This window comes from Pieris rapae, chromosome 8 (assembly GCF_905147795.1).
Source record: "Pieris rapae chromosome 8, ilPieRapa1.1, whole genome shotgun sequence".
In the NCBI taxonomy this organism is placed as follows: domain Eukaryota; kingdom Metazoa; phylum Arthropoda; class Insecta; order Lepidoptera; family Pieridae; genus Pieris; species Pieris rapae.
In genome coordinates this window covers 4,347,931-4,368,134 of record NC_059516.1, presented here as the reverse complement: position 1 = coordinate 4,368,134, position 20,204 = coordinate 4,347,931, and the positions used below count along the sequence as shown (strand labels likewise).

The following is a 20,204-nucleotide window of genomic DNA, read 5'->3' as shown; positions in this document are numbered from 1 at the left end:
AATTTCATATGCTATTCAAACACATATTTGTTTAATTAGACAAATTCTAGGTTATACATAGATATGATTTATAGATAATATAAGATTGTTATAGTAAAGTTTTCATCTTACTATTCGCTCCCGCCAAGTCGCCGCCACAGCCAGACATATCGCCCATGACTGGTCTGCGATATCATTATTAGTAAATGTCATTATAATATTCAATACAACTCTGGGATTATAATTTCCTTTTGGTGAGGGCTCCAAATAAGGTATATCGCTACTGCTCGTTTGTTCTTAAAACTGAAAGGAATTTATCTACTTTTATAAACCTTATCTATATAAACTATTTATCTTATGATCCTGTAAGCTGTGGGAAAATAACATTACGTACAAAACTTATTTACTTACATATACATAACGACTAAAATTAACATATACATTAACAATAAATATAACATTACTATTTGGATTGTTCCAAATAAAAATTATACAAGATAAAATTACATAGTAAATATCTATTCCATCTTTTTGTAATGTTACCAATATTCTGCGAAAAATAAAGAGAAATGTGATAGAATCTGTATGAGTCTCTAGGCGATCATAAATAGGCCTCCACAGGGGAAAATCTACGCAAAAACGGAAGACGTTTCTTTCATAAAGCGGGCACACCGAAACAATTGTATTTAAAACTTCTAGAAAGTTCATATTCTTATTATAAAAGAAGGAACGATAAATAATGTAAAAGCTAATTAGTATTCTATGTGTAGCAAAAATACATTTCATGTGTTCCAATTCCTTAAACTCTATCCACTCCAAATGTAAGCTAGCAACTATTTTAGGTCATGTATAGGCCGCGTCTGTTGCCTAGATTTATTATATCGAGTGCAGGAAATTAGATGATGTAGAGTTTGATGCGCACGGGAACGAAGTTGTCACTTGGTATCGTGTTTCCGAGAAAATTGTGCAACAACTTTAAACACTTCAATAACCATAAAAGCTATATAACATCAGCATCACATTCCTAGGAATATTATTTGTTTCGCTACAATTATTTTTTCTGTTTATAACAATCGCAAAACGTGGCATGTATCCTATACCTATCTTTAAAAAGGTATCCCGAAAGAAATTCTATCAGTTTCTAATAATATTTGGATCAATCTACTGTAAGAAAATTGGGGTTTAGTGATAAGACTAGGACTGCCGTTTTTCGTATAAATTACAGCTTCTGTGATTATGTATTAAGATATAGCCTCACAAAGCTAAGGATTTGTGAAAAGGTTAAAGGTAGGTGAAGTGAAAGAAAAGATAGGGATTATGCTGTGCCGTCGAAGATGTACCTATTTTGTTTTACGCACTTTTTACTTACTTAAATCTTTTATTGCGGATGTTTTGAAAATTCTTAGCTTTCTAACAAATACGATATGTATCATAAATTTTTATGGGACTAGATGCAAACGAGCCGGCGAGGTCTTTTCAAAGAGACCACTCCATATTGCTATGAATCTACGTGTTACATATGATCATTCAATAAGACTTAATATACCATTTAATTAAAATAATACTTAAACATTGCTCTATGCTTCCTCGAACCATTCATTACAATTCCGACATAAATTCAAATTTTGTGAGCATAAACCAACTTAAGAAATAAAAAGTAAAGAAAATGCGGAACTCATTACTAAACAATATCTGCATTACGATCACATTGAGAACGATCAAAGTGATTCACTGCTCCAGTTACAAGTCCAGACGGATTTCCGCAATTTGTGTTGCAATACGTTTATAAATCATCCAAACAGTATTTAATGTCTTATTATTTGCGCTGTATTTTTTAACATTTCCAAAAATGTATAAGTCCTGTACTTTTGTTTGTGGCTGGTGAAATTTAATACAATCTAAAGGCAAAAGTCTAAGCAAGGAAACTTTATTATAATTACTTAATTATAATAACGATTTCATATAAGTCAACAGTAAAAAGCGAAAAGTCGGGATATTTTTCAAAATACGATTTATTGTTTTAAGGGTATTTTCATTACTGCATATATATTTCTATAACATTTACTAGTAATATAAATTGATTTGGCTTACTTATGGCTGCAGTGGTAAATTAGTATTTATAGTATAATTTATATAATTCCTTAGCTAATAATATTATTAAATATTAGCTAATGTTCTGTGCATGCTGTGATCGTAAGATTAGTTAATACAATCTTTTTTATAACATAAAACCATAATATTTAATTGAAGATTGCACGATCTTGGTCCTTTTTAAATTTTACTTTGGGCACTCTATTATTATTTACCATTTTTAATGAATTAAAGTCATCAAACTTATACAGAGACTCCATTTGCATGCCAACCTGAAAACTTGTAGAATCCATAATCTTTCATTACAGTCTTGTCAGGATCATAACATCTAGATATATCAAATGTAACACTGTGTAACCTCTATTAAAATCACTATAACCTCTTTGATGAGTTGGCTAGAATAGAACAAGACCCTCAGCCTCATAATAAACTGGTCACACTCAGCCTAAATAAAAGTGATAAGACGTTTGTGAAAGAAAATGCGACGTTTGTAACGAATCAAGTTGTACGAGTCTAACATTCACATTTACATAAAACATTTCTTCAAATACGGATTTTTCTCGACTTTTACTGCATTTTTATCGTGTTTTTATTTGCGCAATGAAACGCGACCCGTAAATATAATGTTGATGAATTCATTGCTTAATTGCTAGGGGGATGAATATGATACAATGCTGTTAACACAGCCATTAATTTCAGTTACATTACGATACTTCTGGCTTGGTTTTATGGACTATTTTTACAATTATAAGGCCTCTGAAATGTCGTCGAATGAACTGGAGTCATCTTTCTTAAAATGTAATTAATTGGAACATTCATGCTCTTACAGTAAATTTGTGTAAGGACTTTATCTAAATATTATATACGTATACATATTATTTAAGAAGCGTAGTCGACGTCTTCTAGAACAAGTCAAATTACGGCTGCAAATAAATATGACTTTACATAGTTTTCATGTCATAATGATAGTAACTTTTTGTTCTGACATAATACCTTTTTGATACCTACATAATATACTTAGGTTTTCAAACTATCCATATGTTTTTGTTGCTTTTAAAGAAATGCATAGTTTCTTCAAAACCTGAGCTAGACAACTTAACCAAGCGCCAACGGTAATACTTGGAAGAATATAATAATGCAGTTTCATAAGTAACTTCTGGCACTGGCCCAAGTCTGTAATGGTCAGTACACCTGGTTGTGACACCTGTCATGTGATATTAACTAACTAATGTACCGGGGAATGATTCATAAACTGAACCTAACTCAACGGTCAATATACTCTGTGGTATTAATGAAGGGTTAACACTAAATTCTTAAGACGTTTAGGCGGATTACATGAAACACATTTGTTAATTGTCAATAAATTTTTAAAGCAAAAACATAGTATTTATAGAACTAAATCTATTGCTCCCGCGACTTTTCCGCAGACAAAAAAGCGTTGTGAAAATGATGACATAAGATACAGAACGCGTTCGACATTATTTATGCTCTATAGAATAAATTTATGAATGATGAAAATTCGAATACAACATTATCTCGTGACTATAAACATTATAGTTAAAAGCAAAAGTTTTTATAAACGTAGCATTCAGCAGGTGTTTAGAAATTATAATATGTTACATAACAAAATGGCGGGCCCTACAGAAATACTGACACATTCCTTTCGTTTGTTTTTAAATCACTTTTAATGCACCTCACTATCTATGTGTGTGTAAATTTATTAGAAAGCTTTAGTAGTGAATCAATATATATTTCTCGATACAAAACTCAAGTTGAAAACAAATCATGGATTCTCGGTTTTTCTCTTTGTAATAAATACCACTTAAAGCTCTGCGGGGGACAAATCGCTTTGATTCCACACATCAAATAAGTCTATTGTCTAACTGTTATTAATAGACACTGCGAATGAACATGATACGTTTTCAACAAAAATTTACCATTTTCGCATTAATAATACCACTAGAATATTGTCTGCTTTTATACTACTCTGTGTAAATAAAAGTTGTTTAACAAACGTCAGGACAATGACACATTTACCACAAAGATATTCTCTCTATATTCACGTGGACAGATTGCGCAGTTGACTAGCGTAAACAGTAGCGTTGACAGTATAAAAAACTGAATTGTATGTCTGCGTTGGTTACGATATTCTACCAACAAGTAGTTCCTGATATAAGTGAATTATAACAAAATCCTTAGCTTATATATGTAGATATGTTAGTATTGATATAGTCTTAATACCAATAACTAACTTAACTTAAAAACCATATATTTTGTTTATTATATAAGGTCCACTAAATTAAATTTTATTCGTGTTGACGTTAAACAAATGTGATACAGTCGTCGTTGCAAGGGCAAGTCTTAAGACGCTCGTTACGGAGATAGCTAGAGGCGTTTAGGCCGCTTTTTAATGTCAACATTTTTTAATTAAGATCACTTAGTGGCCATTGTGCAGAAAGACGAGCAAAGAAATGAAATGTTGGAATTAATTCGCTACAATTTAAAGAAATATGTTACGTTATATCTTTTCTAAAAAATTAAAACAGATATATAAAATATACGCCGATTATATTTAAAATATTCAATTTTTTTATTGATTTCAACGTCATATATGAAATAAAAATAGACATTGCATGCGTAGGTATGCGTGTTAACAAACATTATACTAGATTTGGTCTGTGCGGCAGGATTTCATCGCTATCCGAGAAAGGCGCCATCTATACAGTAATGTCTTACATCTATGTGTTATGTATATAATTCTTTATTAATTCTAATTAATAAACTAATTTTAAAGAAGTAAAAGCTTCTTCTAAATTTTAAAATTTAACATATTTCATGTATTGCTAAGATTCAAACACATTGGTAGAATCAAAGATTTATATCGATAAAATATGGATTACAAATGTATTCATGGTAACTTTTCAAAATGACATCGTTTCTGTTGTCATTCTACAAATTTACTGCAAAAGCGGAATTAGTTCAAACAAACAGTTGTTCTAAGGTTTATTGTTTAACTTTGGACCTAACTGATGGAATTGTTGTTCAAACTGACGTCAGTTTGTAATATGCCAATCCTAACTGTAGGGAGACTTTATTTACTTTAATATTATTATTAATAACTTACGTATTTTTTATAGAACAAAAACAAAATAGGCAAACGGGCAGTGGCTCGCCTGATGTTAAGTGATACCGCCGCCTATGGACACTCTCAATGCCAGAGGGCTCGCTAGTGCGTTGCCGGCCTTTTAATAATTGGTAGGGGAGAGCGGGGCTGGTTTTAACGGGGGTAAGAATTAACAGGCTTATTCCCACCAAACGTGAAGTGATAAAAAAATGAGGCTAGGTTTAGAATAACTATATACACAGCCGAACATTTCCTAAGTTGTCGCTTATCGATCGGCCGACAATAGTGATAGTTATGCGTAATCACCTCGAATTGACAGGTAAACCAACTTTTCGTACTTCGTAATAAATTGATTTAAGATTTATTTTTACGCTAAATTTAATCGAATTTAATCCTAAATGGAATTGTATTATATTGATTATAAGACTATTATACTTGTTTGTATTTATTTTGATTAGTTTATTTTCTGTAATTGATGAAATATAAAAAGTGACCTGGGGGCTAAAATTAACAAATTGAGTGGGGTGAGTATTAACATGTTATAATAACGAGTGTTTTTCCAATAAGTATGTTTTTTTATAGAATGAAAAATTACAAAACGAAGAGTACAAGGGGGGTCTATGTTTCAAAAAGTATTTGAGCTGGCAGCTGAAACAGTTCTGGTAAAAACAGGAAATATAGAAATATAAATGCTGCTACTGAATATGTTATTGTCACGTAGCACTGTTTAAATACCTAAAGAACAAAAAGGAGGGAACTTCTGTCGAAGTGGGTTATAGAAAACCGTCTAGTTTTCAATTCTGAGCAAGAAACAATGATAGCTGATTATTTAGTAAAATGTTCTAATACATATCTATTTATGATTGCTACCAGACGATGTCAAAAAATTAGCTTGCCATTCGACACAAGATAGATAAATATTCCTGAATCTTGGAAAAGAGACGGAAAGGATGGCAGAGATCGCTTTGCTGATTTTATGAAGCGCAGCGCATCCTTGCCTATTCGAAGTCCTGAGGCGGCCAGCTTAAGCAGAACAACATCCTTCAACCGACCTAACTTTCATTCATTTTCGAAGTAGATTTACAATACTTTATTGTTTAACTCATTGAGATTCTTTAAGACTGTTGATACTAAAAAGTTTATGTGACTTTTATTTAATTATTATATTTAATCTATTAAAAAAAATGTTTGTAACAGATTTATAAGATAATACTATTTTTTTCTACACTATTTAGAAACTGAATGATTGTTGAACCTAAAAAAATTAAGTAATTTTTAAACATTAAGTTTAAACTATGTTTCTAAGGCTTAAAATTATTGAAACTGTAGCAATGATTATTTTTAAGTGTGTAGATTAAAATAATTTGTTAAATTCTTTCAGTTCCTATCATAAAAAAGTACTAATTTGTTTACCATTAAAGGCAATAAAACATTTTCATTAATGTCAGTGACATTTTATTTGAGTATTTGATAAAATTTTAGTCTCTGTTATTAATCGCCCCTTACGTTAATACTTACCCCAGCTCCGTTAATATTTGCCCCACGTGCGGGGTATGTATTAACAAATGACTTTTTTGGTTTTCATGGTTCTCTTTCTGGAACCACTTACGTTTCTGATGATTTTTTTTATTAATATCATAGCTGAATAACCAAAGCATGTTTACAATAAAAAATAAAATGAAAAAGTCTATTATCAACGGAAATATAAATCATAATGCAGAATTTGTTAGTACCAGCCCCGCGCTCCCCGACGCTCTTTTATTGAAGGACCCAAGGAAGAAGAAGTCGAATTGGTTCGACTCGACAGCTCGTTCCACAAAGTGGTGGTGCGCGGCAAAAACTGCCTTGAAAAACGCGCAGTTGTGGAACGGCGTATCTAAGATGTACACAAATATATTTAGTTGTTATATATTTCAGCTCTATCCCTTTTTTTAGTATCCTGTCGCGTTGGCCAACCTATACTGTCAGCTCCATACCGGATGGAGACACTATGAATTCTTTATTTTAGTTTGTATCTATAGTTTGCATATTTTGTTGTTTAATCAAATGTAAATCCTTTTTTTAATTTAATAAATAATACTGTTAAAATTGTGGTAAAATATTCGCGTCTATATTAGACATACTTCGATGTTAGAACAAAAACGTCGGCCCTATTATCGATTACATCGTTCAAATGCCGAGACGCCATGTTGTGACAGCTTTTAACTGACGATAAATAATAGAGTACTTGAATAGCTTTAGTAATACCAAATATATAATTATTAATCAATTTAGTTTTATTTCAGGACGATACATTTTATGTTAAGCAAAAAATCGTTTACTAACTTTGTTTAATCTTAATAGGTATATAGATAAACGTTCTACAAAAAAATCTAACCTGTATATACTCTTACTACCGTACCTACTAGGAAAACAATATGAACAATGATGAGATGAATAAACTATGACGAACGAAATGCTTACAAATTCTGTATTATACCGGTGCATCGAAGCAGTCATGCGATGTCTGGATTTTAATACTATCCATATTTACTTTAAGCATTTTTTTAAATGCACACTCTTCGCTAAATGTTTTATAAAATGTGTAGGTATTTTATACATTCATGATAACAAATGTTCAAGCTTTTTTAACATTCGTGATTTATTGATTTTTGACATTTGGGGCCCTATTCTCTTAGTCATATTTTGCCTCTCACTTTTAATGATGAGCATACATATAATTTTTTAGTAGTATTAAAGAGAATGAGGCCCCTAAACGCGGCACGGCACGGGCTCGGGTCGGCGGTTCCACTAGGCGTGCGGCCCGCGCCTGCGGCCGCCGCTGCGCTTTTTACGCGCTGCCCTAATAGAGCGCTCACCCGTGCCCGTGCTTGCAGGATGCATGCGGTCGGCCTGCACTCCGCGCTTGCGATCCGCCGCGAGCGGAAGCGTCGAGCCGAGCAACAGCGCGCCAAGGAAAGGCGCTACTCCATCCAGTCTACGGAGTCCGGTGTGACATCTCCCCACTGCTCTACAGGCAGTCTCGAGCGACGTCGCCACAAGAAATCCGGGACCGCCGACAATGAAGTCGTCTCTTCCGTTGGCATGCTCCACCTTGGAGTCGTGTTTCTCGTTCTCGGAGTTTTCCTCGTCGCCTCTGGCTGGCTTCCAGATGATGTCACCGCCTGGAGCAACATCGGATCTGTAAGCTGGTTTAACGAGCTCGTCTGCTCTGGACTTTTTGCTCTATTCATTGGAATATTTTTAATTATCCTGCACAAATATCTTACTAAGAGCGAAGAGGACGCATTAGAAGACTACGTTCAAAAACAACTGACTCGATCGAGATCTGGACATAGACTAGAGAGAGATGCAGAGACGGGTGGAATGCGTACAAAAAACGCTAGACGGGCTCGAGCTACAGAAGTATTGCCAGAGCCTATTACCGAAACTTATACTGAGCCTCCTCCCGATAGAGTTCACGGGTTTGTCAACGCCCTCGCTCTGAACGGTGATGCGATGCGAGAATTGCCATTGGAGCAAATTGTAGAAGAAGAAACATCTATGGCCTCTGAGACTGAGAAAAGATTTGGGAAGTTTAACAAAGACACGTATTCAACGCCATCTATGGCACCCAGCCTAAGCCCCGGATCCCCATCTGATACGAGAGAACTCCTATCAGACGGACGCTACATGGTCATGTCGAAGATATGAATAACAAAACTTGACCGTTCGTTGATCCCATACATTCTACTTTTTTATGGAATCGTCTTTGATTTTATTGGAAACCATGTGATATCCCGTTAAAATGTTTCCTTAATATTTAATTCTTACAACGAATACTTTCACGCATTCTCCATGAAATAGAATGTTCGGTATCAGCGGAATGTCAATTGGAGGTCAATATGAAATGCGTTGAAAGCTATGAGTAACTTGAACCTCTTTATTTATTACGAACTATATATACAGAATGCTTCTGTTAAACAATGCCTCGTTGCTGCCAATAAGCTTGACAGCTTCTGAATTCAAGTGTGAGTGATATTTGTAATCTTTGTATGGACCAAAGTGTTAACGTTTCCGCAATATCGAAAAGTTTCTTGCAATTTTTATTTGATATTATCACAAGCTTAATTAAAAGATTTACTGATCTCATAATTTCTAAATACTTGTAGTTTATATTTTAATTTGCGTTAAGACTGATTCCATTCATTAATTTTACGCTAATCTTGTGCCAAAAATCTTCTTAAACGTGTTTTGTTGATATAATGAAGGAATTTACGTTTGAATAATTTCATCAACATAATGAAAGACTTAAGGAAAAATAATCCTCGTAGCTGATTCGTAGCAGAACTACGGCGCGCAATTACTACGAGAGTCTACGTACACGGCCATTAGCTGGCTATTATGGTCAGATAATACCCAACTATTATTTATAATTACTAATCTAAACTTTATTATTGTCAAATGAGTGTTTGAAGTAGTACATTTTAAGCGCTGTCAAATCCAATGTCAGTACTAGTTGCCGGCATTATGTAATTGTATCTCAGTTTTATTTAAATGAAGAAAAAAATTCAATTAGTCTTCGACATGTTTGTAAAAAAAAATATCTTATGATCTTTCATTCTAGTATATTTTCATGTACCAATATAATATTAAAACAGTTAAAAGGCTGATATTCAATGGTTTACATGATATGTAGTCTGTTTCGCATTTTGTGATATAATTTTAATCACCTAAGTTTTGTAAATGCTTTGCTCAAAATATTTTAATTTAATTGAAACTATTTAAAAGTATACATGAAATCCGTTGAAAATGTGTACATGTGTATAATGTTAATTGGAATGCTGTACTCTGTGGTACTTTGCCTATGGTAAGAACATTGTGAGCTAACTTTATCTATTGTTACAAGCGTACCTATAATAGAATTGTAAGTTTTGACAACTATGACTTTTGATTTGAATTACTGTGTACTCTTCTTTTCCTGTTACATCTAAAATGTATTTGCAAAACGTTCTAGATTGACAGGGATAACTAAAATACTTTGTTTTATAAAGTCACTTAGGATTGTTTTCCAAAATGATTTTATGTGTGGAAACGTTTTTTTCTTAGCACTTTTTAAAATACAAAACTATTCATTAATTATCTTTCTTTTAATGTTGTTTAAATACTGTGACTTATTTAGGACGTTTACAGTGTCTGCCGCTATACATATTATAAATGCCTTATACTAAATAAGATATTGTAAGTAAATCTGGATCTTATGGTCTAATTTTATAACTTTCTTGTTCTTAACACTAGTGTCCCAATAATTTATAGTATTTTACGCAAGTGTAGTATAAATCACGTATGTGTGTATGGCACTATTTTTACTATTTCTAATCTAAGATAAATGTTTGATGAATATTAAAAATAACATACCGGATTTAACTTTCAAACTATTTTGAATCCTGTGATGTAATACTGACTGTAAAAATTATTTATGTTTTCTTCGAAAGTTAAAATTATTTTTAATATTAATCAAATATTTTATAGCCCTACTTAGTACCAGCTAGCTTGTATATAATCGTAGTAATAATCACGAAACTTTATACTGGTGATATACACACGAATTACAATATCATGTAGAAAATTGTGAAGTCGGCATTTGTAATAAAAGGGATTCGCTTCCAGCAATTATTTATACATATATTAAGTCAGTAACTATAAAATGATCTATACGAAAATTATTGTTGCTTATTCATCACGACTTTTTAAAATTTCCTTCCGTCTACATGAGAGGAATGCTTTGTTTTGAGAATGTCATGTTGTTGTCATGAGAAAAAACAAATATTGAAAGTGCAAATAGTTTTGAATATATTATGTGTATAAAAAATTGTTATTAAGAAATTCGTAAATATGGCTAAACTTGACAAAATTGTACAACTTGTCTTGTTAAGTTATAAGAATGTACCGCTTGCTATTAAACTTATGGCTGATGTGATATGAAGTTTATAAACAAGCGATATTAAAAATTACAATTCTAAAAATTTTCAAATTTTAAAACACTAACGTGCCATGCGCTTTGCGATGAAATAAGTAGATTTAACTTGTAACTTTTGAATTCAAATAGTTGTAATGCACAAAACGTTACTTTGAATGACACAATTTATCTTTAAATTACCATTTTTTGGGAAACATTAAAAATTGTGTCAGTGCTAAGTAAAATTATGCACATATAACGTGACTAGTCGCACATTAAATTAATTATGAAATTTCTTGTGCCTATACTTTTATAATTAGGTATTTATAGGTTTAGTTACTATTTTGTATACTTGCTAAGATATGTAAATACGCGACTATTATCACTTTTAACTAGATTTTTTTCTTGATACGCCTTGGCTTTGTAATCCTATATAATGTACTATTTGCAGTTATAGTAGATTTTTCCTTACTAAAATCATTTATTTCTTAAACTAGCGAGTGCGTTACCTTTGACTAATCGATACGTTGAGTTAAGTAAATGATTTAATAAATTCGCATTTACGTATATATCTGTTAATCAAGTTTTGGTTATATTATAATAATTGGAGCTTTTAGTTATAATTAACTTTTATTTTATGTTGTGCAAAGCTCAAAACGTGTTAGATGTGAATTTTTACGAAGCTTCGATGTCGTGAAGATTTTTTATGAACGCTTTTGCGCCTATATTTATGCGTATTATGCGCACTTTACAATTTCTTGAAGAAATAAAGAAAAATTCCGACTTTATTCGCTTCCGTCATTTTTCATTCTTAAACCTTCTCGGAATATATCAGTGTCTTTAAATAGAATAGTTATTTTAAAGATCATCTATTCATTGTCTACTTGCCATAAATTTGATTAAAAAATTAATTTTTTGTTTTTTTAAATATATTACTTCTAACAAAAACCATTACAAACATTGACAAGATTTCATTTAAACTCTCTCGACTGTAAAGGTTTATTTTGTTGTATACACAAGTTTAAAATAATTAATTTTATTTTAAACTTCTTTTTTGGTAGTTATTACCTACCTACCATAATAATATTGCACTTAAAAGCATTATTGCAGTTATTGTATGGAGTTTATTTATTTATACTTTTTTATTCCTAGCTTCGTAAATATTATCCAAATTAAAGTAATGCTACAATATGTTTTTTTTTCTTTTACTCATCACGTAACTTGATAACAATCATTTTAAGTAGTTTTGTACCTTTGAAATGTATTCTTCATATGTGTCAAGCATGAGAATTTCATACTAGACGACATCGTCGTATAACCATTACAAAACACATTATAGTTCAAATTCGATTAACTATTACAAATACTAAGACAGTAAACGAGTTGTGCGAAAATATTCAACAATCTAGTAGAATCTCAAAAATAATTAGATATATAAACGATGTGTGAACGATACTAACTCATCCTTGACACACTGGTAAACATGTTTTATTAAAATTTAATAAGCATGAAACGGTAATCCTAGTTAAATCAGCCGATTTCTGACTTGAAATTTTAACAAATCAAATTTACTCTGAAACAGACCAATTTCTTGTAGATTTTTTTAAGATAAATTAATACTACTTTTATCTAAAATAGTAATTCGTATAAGTTTTTTGTAATTAATATTTTAAATACAATTTGGGAGGAAACAACGCTTACGCTAGTGCATAAACTGATTGGAAATCTAAACTATGTATACAATAGAAATAGCATTCATTTTTAAACAAAAACATTAATTTAAAGTCCCCAGAACATTTTAATTCACGCCAGAGCAAAGTTTGAAAAGCTTACGGCATTTATTGTGCGATAAGCGAAAATGTACGCTAAAATTTTTTAAAGTACCTACATTTAATTTTTCTCTGAAATCCGTTACGTAATTTACAATTAATTTATTTTAAGCTTAGTATATGACTGTTTTTAGTTCATTTATCATTTATATTTATTAAAAACATGCATTTTAACAGTTCTGTAACAAATGAAGCATTTTATGACATAAAATAGACGTTGCTTTCTCCCATAAGTACAAATTATTCACGTCATTCCACATTTAGAATTTATTTCATTTTCACTCAATTTATTACACTTATTAATAAATTATTAAAGTACTAACGTATTTTATTTCAAATGTGTTAAACTTTTAATTAAAAAGTAAAGGGTTTATTTAACAAAATGCATTATACCTTTTATGTGTTATTTTTTATATAAATCGGCTATATAATAGAACTTTGATTAGCGGTAATTGTGTCTTGTTATTTCGAGTCGTTTCTGGAGCTACAAAAACGTATGAGAGGACGGAGCTATAAAAAAAGGTATAAAGGTTAAAAAAAGGTTGCCGAGTATGTTGACGACATTTCCTATCTATCTCATTTACCTTTAATAGATTAAATTTTAGTGAGGGACGCTAAATTGAATACCTTAGAGATTGTAAATACTTTTCTACTGACGAAAGGGATTTTTTAATAAAAGAGTATTTCATTTTAATTTACATATTCAGGAATGAACAATGATAAATAGCCGTCATTTTTTTATTAAACTGTTATGTGGCTTTTTATTGACTTCATACGTTGTTGTGGTCCGATATAAAATTATCTCTGTTCAGAGAGAATAAACATAAGTTTACAAAATAAGTCTATTGTAGATATTTAAAAAAACATTGGCGCTACAAGTATTAAACCTATGATGTCAGGGATGAGAGTCCCACGCTGAAGCCACTAGATCAAGCTTGAAGATCACAGCTCAGATATTTCTTTATCTAAATAATGATGAAAGTCTTACATTAATTTGTTAGTACATTTAATTAGATTGGTTGGCCGGATTGTATATGGTCTGACCAGAAAAGAATAACGCATTGAGCGAAATGAAAGTATGGGACTCAAATGGAGACTGATTTTTTTTTGTATACATTTCCCGGAAGAAGTTAATTTACTTTATTGAAACGGATATATAGAGTAAATTTAATATATATTTCCGTTTCAAGTAAACATATAAAGATGTATAACGATAAATATACATTTACTAGGATCGCAGAAAAGCCAGCAATAGGCAATAACTTACCGCTTACATGGCGGATACTAAAAGCAATTTGACATGACGTAATATTCCATCGCGGTACTTACTGGTCACAAACATCTCGAGTGAATAAATTTTCCATACATATCGTTGTTTGTATAAAATATAAAGGTTTATTTATAATGAACTTGTGTTGCCTATATACCTCACATAGCTTTTGTTTGTTTTTTATTTTATTTCGAGACTAACGTTGTGACTAGTGTAGACTTACTCGCATAAACACTCGCGAGCTCTCTGGGCATTGAGTGTCCATGGTATCACTCAGTGAGCCTCCTGCCCGTTTGTCCCGTTTTATAAAAAAAATATACTGCATTATTGCTAATTATACAACCTTCAAGTTACAGAAACTATAAATAATCTTCAAAGAATTAAAAAAGGCAGCTTATAATTCGCAATTGCAAGATGCAGTGGTCTACTCCGAAGAATCTGATAGATGGACGCCCAATCCGGGAGGAGAAATACTAAGAAATCAAATTAAATGATAGCGATGACTTGGTTGTTATTCCGATGTTAAAAGGATTCTAGTCGGTCCAAAATTGGAAATTGATAACATAAAATGAAAATTGAAATTGCTCAAAATTATAATCTCTCTTCACAATATATATGTATACATTTTTAAAGCAAGCTACATTAAGTTATCCGTTCTAGAGAAAGCTTTTCGTTCAACTAATGGATATCGCTATTTATACTTTTGTAACTAAGTTTAGAAGTCTGACCTTTAACGAAATATGACTTATTTTAATGTATGTAACCCACATTTTCAAGTTTTAGGTTACTGACTGACGTAGTAATAATTTACAAATATATTCACTATAAAAACAGTCGGACATCAGTACTATGGTAATAATATCCTTGATACTATGGGATATTCTTTTACTTTTTAAAATTTTATAAAGCCAAAGTTAGTTAGACTATAATAGATAATATAATAAGAATAGAGAGATATTAATTATAGTTTTTATACCGAATTCAAATGTATGTGACGTTAAATCCTATGCAGTAATTAAAGAAGGCCATTTAATATATAAAAATGTTTCATGGGGTTTTTCTTCCTTTTTAATAACGTGGAGATTAATCTATGCAATATTTAATTTTAAAGTTTTTTACATATTTAAAATGTTATGATTAATATTCGTTCTACCTTTTTGAACGTGAAAAACCTAGAATTTTATCAGCTATTAAAAGCACTCACTTTGATAAAATACACAAACATTTTTCCCACATTTTCTCGGCATCCTGCGCTAATTGAACTGAACATCATGTTACGAACTCTAGATAACTTGCACTGGCATTTTTCAAACACGCTCAACATCTCGGATTTACGTCTGCTTTTTATGAACGTCACTAAACCTTTGTTGAAACAAAAACAACTCGAGTGATTGCAGTAAAATGGTCTTTTTTACCACCAGTTAATCGTGTGGGAAAAGATTAACTATTTATTTAAAGCTCACCACGCCATACATACTGATCTGCAGTGTATGTTCAAATAGTTTAATTATTTATAGTTTTTATTTTTAAATTTATGGTTGTTTTTGTATTAACACTGTTTATTGTATCTATCTTTCGCTGTTCGTGTCCACATGTTTTAGGGACGACACCGCTTTTTATATTTTCGTATGTATGTTAATATTGACATGTGTTTGTCCTAATTTTGTGGTCCAAACAAATAAAAAAAATATATAAAAAAGTTATATTTTATAAAACAACTTAACAACAACAACAACAACAATTTTGGTAAAGATATCTGTTACAAAAATTGATCAGCTCACTACCGAATATGTCAAGCTCTGTATAAGCAGTGCTGCGTTATATTCGCGAAGAATCTGAATGAGAGGTTCCTACACTCCTAGGTCGATTTGAAAGAATTTGAAAGAATATTCTTCATTCTATCTTAGTCGTAACTTAGCAAGCAACCGTCTTATTCAGTTCGTCTGTTTTAAGATTCATTCTTGGTATGATGCTTGTGATCGGCGACTTTTTATATAATACAGTCAAAACCGTTACAACAACATACAAAACCAATAACATCGTTTTGAGCAACAACAACCGGTTATATTGACCAAGGGTCTCGACTGAATTCTTTTTCATCGGCTGTTACGACTATCGGTTTTGACGACCAAATATGAGTAGTCCTTTCGATATCGCCAGAACAGATTTTAACTATTAGGCATTAATGACCAGTTTTACAAAAAACCTAGGTTTTTATTGAGTTTTTATTGTTATTTCAGATATGCTCCAGTCTCTTTTACAACCCAGTAATCAACGCACGAAGTGTAAGTCATGTATTACATAAAAATATCGAACTAAACCTAGCCAATGCTAATGATTAACAACAATTTTGCTTTTTTGCTTTATATTAGATTGAACTAAATCCCTTCCGCATAATCTGGTATTCAGGTACTGAGTGCGTATTTATTGCGCAAGTATTACAATATACTATTAATTAAAAATGTATATTTTATTGACTTACCGTTTCCATAGAAAGACTGATATTAGATATCGGAATGGATATGGATTCTAGGTACAGCAAAAAAAATGATCGGGGCTATGCCAGCAGTAGCCGTTCGGCATGAGCGGCGCCGGGGGGAGAAGCGAGGCGGGGGGCGGCGCCCCTCGCAGCTTCCTCTGCAACTGGGCAGGATGGCAGACCCATCGAGCCCTGCATCGGACACCTTCAGTCACAAGTTGTACTTCTGTAGGAAGGTGAGTTATGGCAATGATCAGATCATACTAATTCCAAAATTATCCTCCATCCATCTAGCAGATGTGTGATTGAACACATTTATGAATGTTTTATGTCCTTAAAAAACGTTTAAAAGAATATTCTTTTTATTTAAGCGACGCGGTTTTTAGTCTTGGAAAAAAAAACAAAAAAAACTTAACAAAAAATATTTTGTTTACTCAGAAATCGAGCGCTCTCGGCTAGTACTACACACATTGACGATTATGTCGAACGGTAACTATGATAAAACTAACATAAAGAAAAATAAAGAAATAATAATAGAGAGGCTTAAAAAAATTGAACTTTGCTCAAATGTAGGCTAGAATAGGGATTCACGATTAGGGCTAGCTAGATGAGAAGCAAGAAAACGTTATTTGTAAAAATATTTTAACATTTCAGACCGCTTTCCTTCACGCAGTAGTGGGATCTCTTCTTCTCGGCATCGTGGTCCTGGTGGTAGGACTAGTTCAGTTGTCACCCGGGGCGGAGGCTGCACAGCATCGGTATTTCCTTATGGGATCTGGTGGCTTACTTTTTGGTGCTGGATTGTTGGGAGCCATATTAAGGTGAATATTTCAGTATACTTTTTTTTGATTGCACTATTCTATTGCACACCAGAAAATTCATAACATTTAAGCATTTTGTCGTTGACTTTTAGACCCGATTTCGGTATCATCGTATTTTAGTCACAAGTTTTAATAGATAGCATTAATTATAGTCCATATCGATATATGTATCTTGTATATTATAACACTATTATTAAATGAAATTATGAGATTTTTATAGAGAGCTTAGGAGCAATGTTGCCTAAGTAATTTACTTTAGCGTGTGACTCTTATGCCTAATGTATATATATTATATAAGTAATGGACTTTAAAATATCGCCAGGAGATTAGGAAAACAAATGCACACAAAACAGATACAGAAATTAGGCCTCAGCTAAAAGGCTTTAGTTCTACTAGATTTTTAGAAGCCATATGAATCGTACACATATTATATTCACATATGTTGCATGTTCATCAAATGTATGTATGAAATTAAACTGGGTTCATATATTTTTATTGCTTGATCGTAACTGAGCTATCATACACTCAGTTTAATTAAAATGATGATAGCTATTACAGTAATGAAAAGGGGACTATTGTAAGTGAATTAAAATTGTCTACGACACAGTTTTTACGAAATGGGGTATGAATAAAAATAACCCAAATATATTTTAGTGGCGTTGACAACTGTAAATAAATAAATGTTTTTTTGATTTCCATTTCATGAACGTATAAAAACATTAATCTTAAGAGTTGCTGCTAAAATGATTAATATACACAATGATATCTACAGTTAAAATACAATAAAAAAGTAGATTTAGTTTAGTTAGCCTAAATCTTACTTTTTTTTCGTTTATCTGGATAGAAATCATATTTATTATATGGATTGCTCGCGTGAGTTGCGCCTTGCTAACCAAGTTGAAGTGTACGCGCGGTAGTGAAGACCGTAATCCAGTCCTATGGGTCCATTATAACATACGTGTGGTTAATAATCTGTAGGTTTTAAATATCGACACAGTACATTACCAAAGTCTTTTTATGGTATTCAAAAAACTCAAACGCAACGGGCCACTTTACAATAATAATATTTTCAGGACATACATAAACTTTGTTATCCACAAAGTATTTTTAAGATGTTACACAAGAGCGATATCGCCGCATAATATCTTATGACTCAATACTTCTTATAGTTATGTAGATGCTAATTAAGACCAATTGCTTCCAGGTGCGTCTGCATACACTGTTACAATCAGAAATACGGAGTTGAGTACCACTCGCCGCGTCGCATTGAAATTGGGGATTACAGAACATATCATGGAGGAGTTTGCGTAGTTGAGACTCCACAATGCCGACCCAAATTGAAGACTCAAGCTAGTGTGGGGCAAGTGGATCTTATCAAGCAGCCCTCAGCCGGCAGCGAGACTTAAACTGACCATCTTCCTTGTAAGATTGTAAGTTGTCAATGTCGATAAGGTTAATTGGAGCTGATATTTTCGAGTAATAATAATAATAATCTCTTTGAATGAATATAATATATCCTCGAGACGTACCCTCTTTTTAAAAAAAAATTTAGTCTAATTACACAGTTTTAACAACACTTCTACGTTTATAACAGCGTATGCACATTTTGACAGAAATAATCTGCTGAGGTAAAACAGTGTAAACTTATGTAGTTCAGACAAATAGGGTAGTCTGAAATTTTATTAATTTTTCCGTGGTGTTTTTTAAATCACATTGCATAGAAACTCATTTGTTATAACTGTGTTATAGTATAAACCATGCGCTCTGACTTTACAGAGAAATGTGTCATTAATGTTATCGACTTTGGTAATTCACATTAATATATGTATTACCAATTATTCTCTATGTGTAGTAGTTTTATGTTTAATAAAAAAATATAGTAAGTAATAGTAATCTTACCCTACGGTAATTTTAGTTTGTATTTTGATATGCCTTTTGGAACTGTATTTCTAGTCCTTTATTCTTTTTGAGATTTTTTCATAAAAGTTTTAAAAGGAATTTTTAGTCTATGTGGGTTCTATAGAGATGTATTTTGTAGGCGTTATTTTTACAAAATCCTTTCAATTTGATAACTTTTTGTCTATTATATTTTCTAACATATCAGTCTATAGAGTATCTGACATATTAACGTCTGACAGTTCTTGGCACTTTGGACAGATGTGACGCTTTAGATAACACAGGCAAGGCAACGACCGCGACAGGTAAAACTTACAGATGTAAAACGTCACAGTAAAGAATCATAGATACAAAATGGCTGAAATGTCACATCCGTCCACGGACGGGTTGGTTAATGAGCTTAATTACGTTATTGGAAAAGTATATTGAATTTAAATTTTATTCATAAACATATAAATTATTTTCACAGTCCATATGCAGCAAAAAAATAATTTATACAAATATCTATTGTTTATATTTTCTCTATAAATAATATATTTACATAAGTTTTACATCACATGTATGCAGCCATGTTTTGAATTATAAGGAATAGATACAGAGTTATATAAAATATGTTCATTATTTATATATAATTAAAGATAAATAAAAAATATCTAATTATATCAAATAACAGAATAGATGAATTATAATGTACCCTTATTTTGTTACTTGGAAGTCCTAGCATTTTAATCATAAGAGACTGAAAACAGTGTTCTAAACTATCTGATACTCATTTAA

General features: G+C 31.8%; 1 protein-coding gene across 5 annotated transcripts in view; it reads left to right on the top strand.

Annotated features, from left to right (window-relative positions):
• Positions 1 to 19,869, top strand: part of LOC111002852 — a 32,780-nt gene extending 12,911 nt beyond the window's left edge. Inside the window, exons 2-5 of one of the 5 annotated variants that reach the window (XM_022273115.2) lie at positions 16,472 to 16,516; positions 16,801 to 16,946; positions 17,365 to 17,531; positions 18,736 to 19,869. In XM_022273115.2, coding sequence (XP_022128807.1) covers positions 16,474 to 16,516; positions 16,801 to 16,946; positions 17,365 to 17,531; positions 18,736 to 18,937 — 558 coding nt within the window. In that variant the 5' untranslated portion in view covers positions 16,472 to 16,473 and the 3' untranslated portion in view covers positions 18,938 to 19,869. Of the gene's footprint in view, positions 1 to 8,070; positions 11,921 to 16,471; positions 16,517 to 16,724; positions 16,947 to 17,364; positions 17,532 to 18,735 lie in introns of those variants that run through there. The other 4 variants (XM_022273114.2, XM_022273112.2, XM_022273116.2 and 1 more) reach the window with 4 other exon arrangements.
• Positions 19,870 to 20,204: the final 335 nt, after the last annotated feature.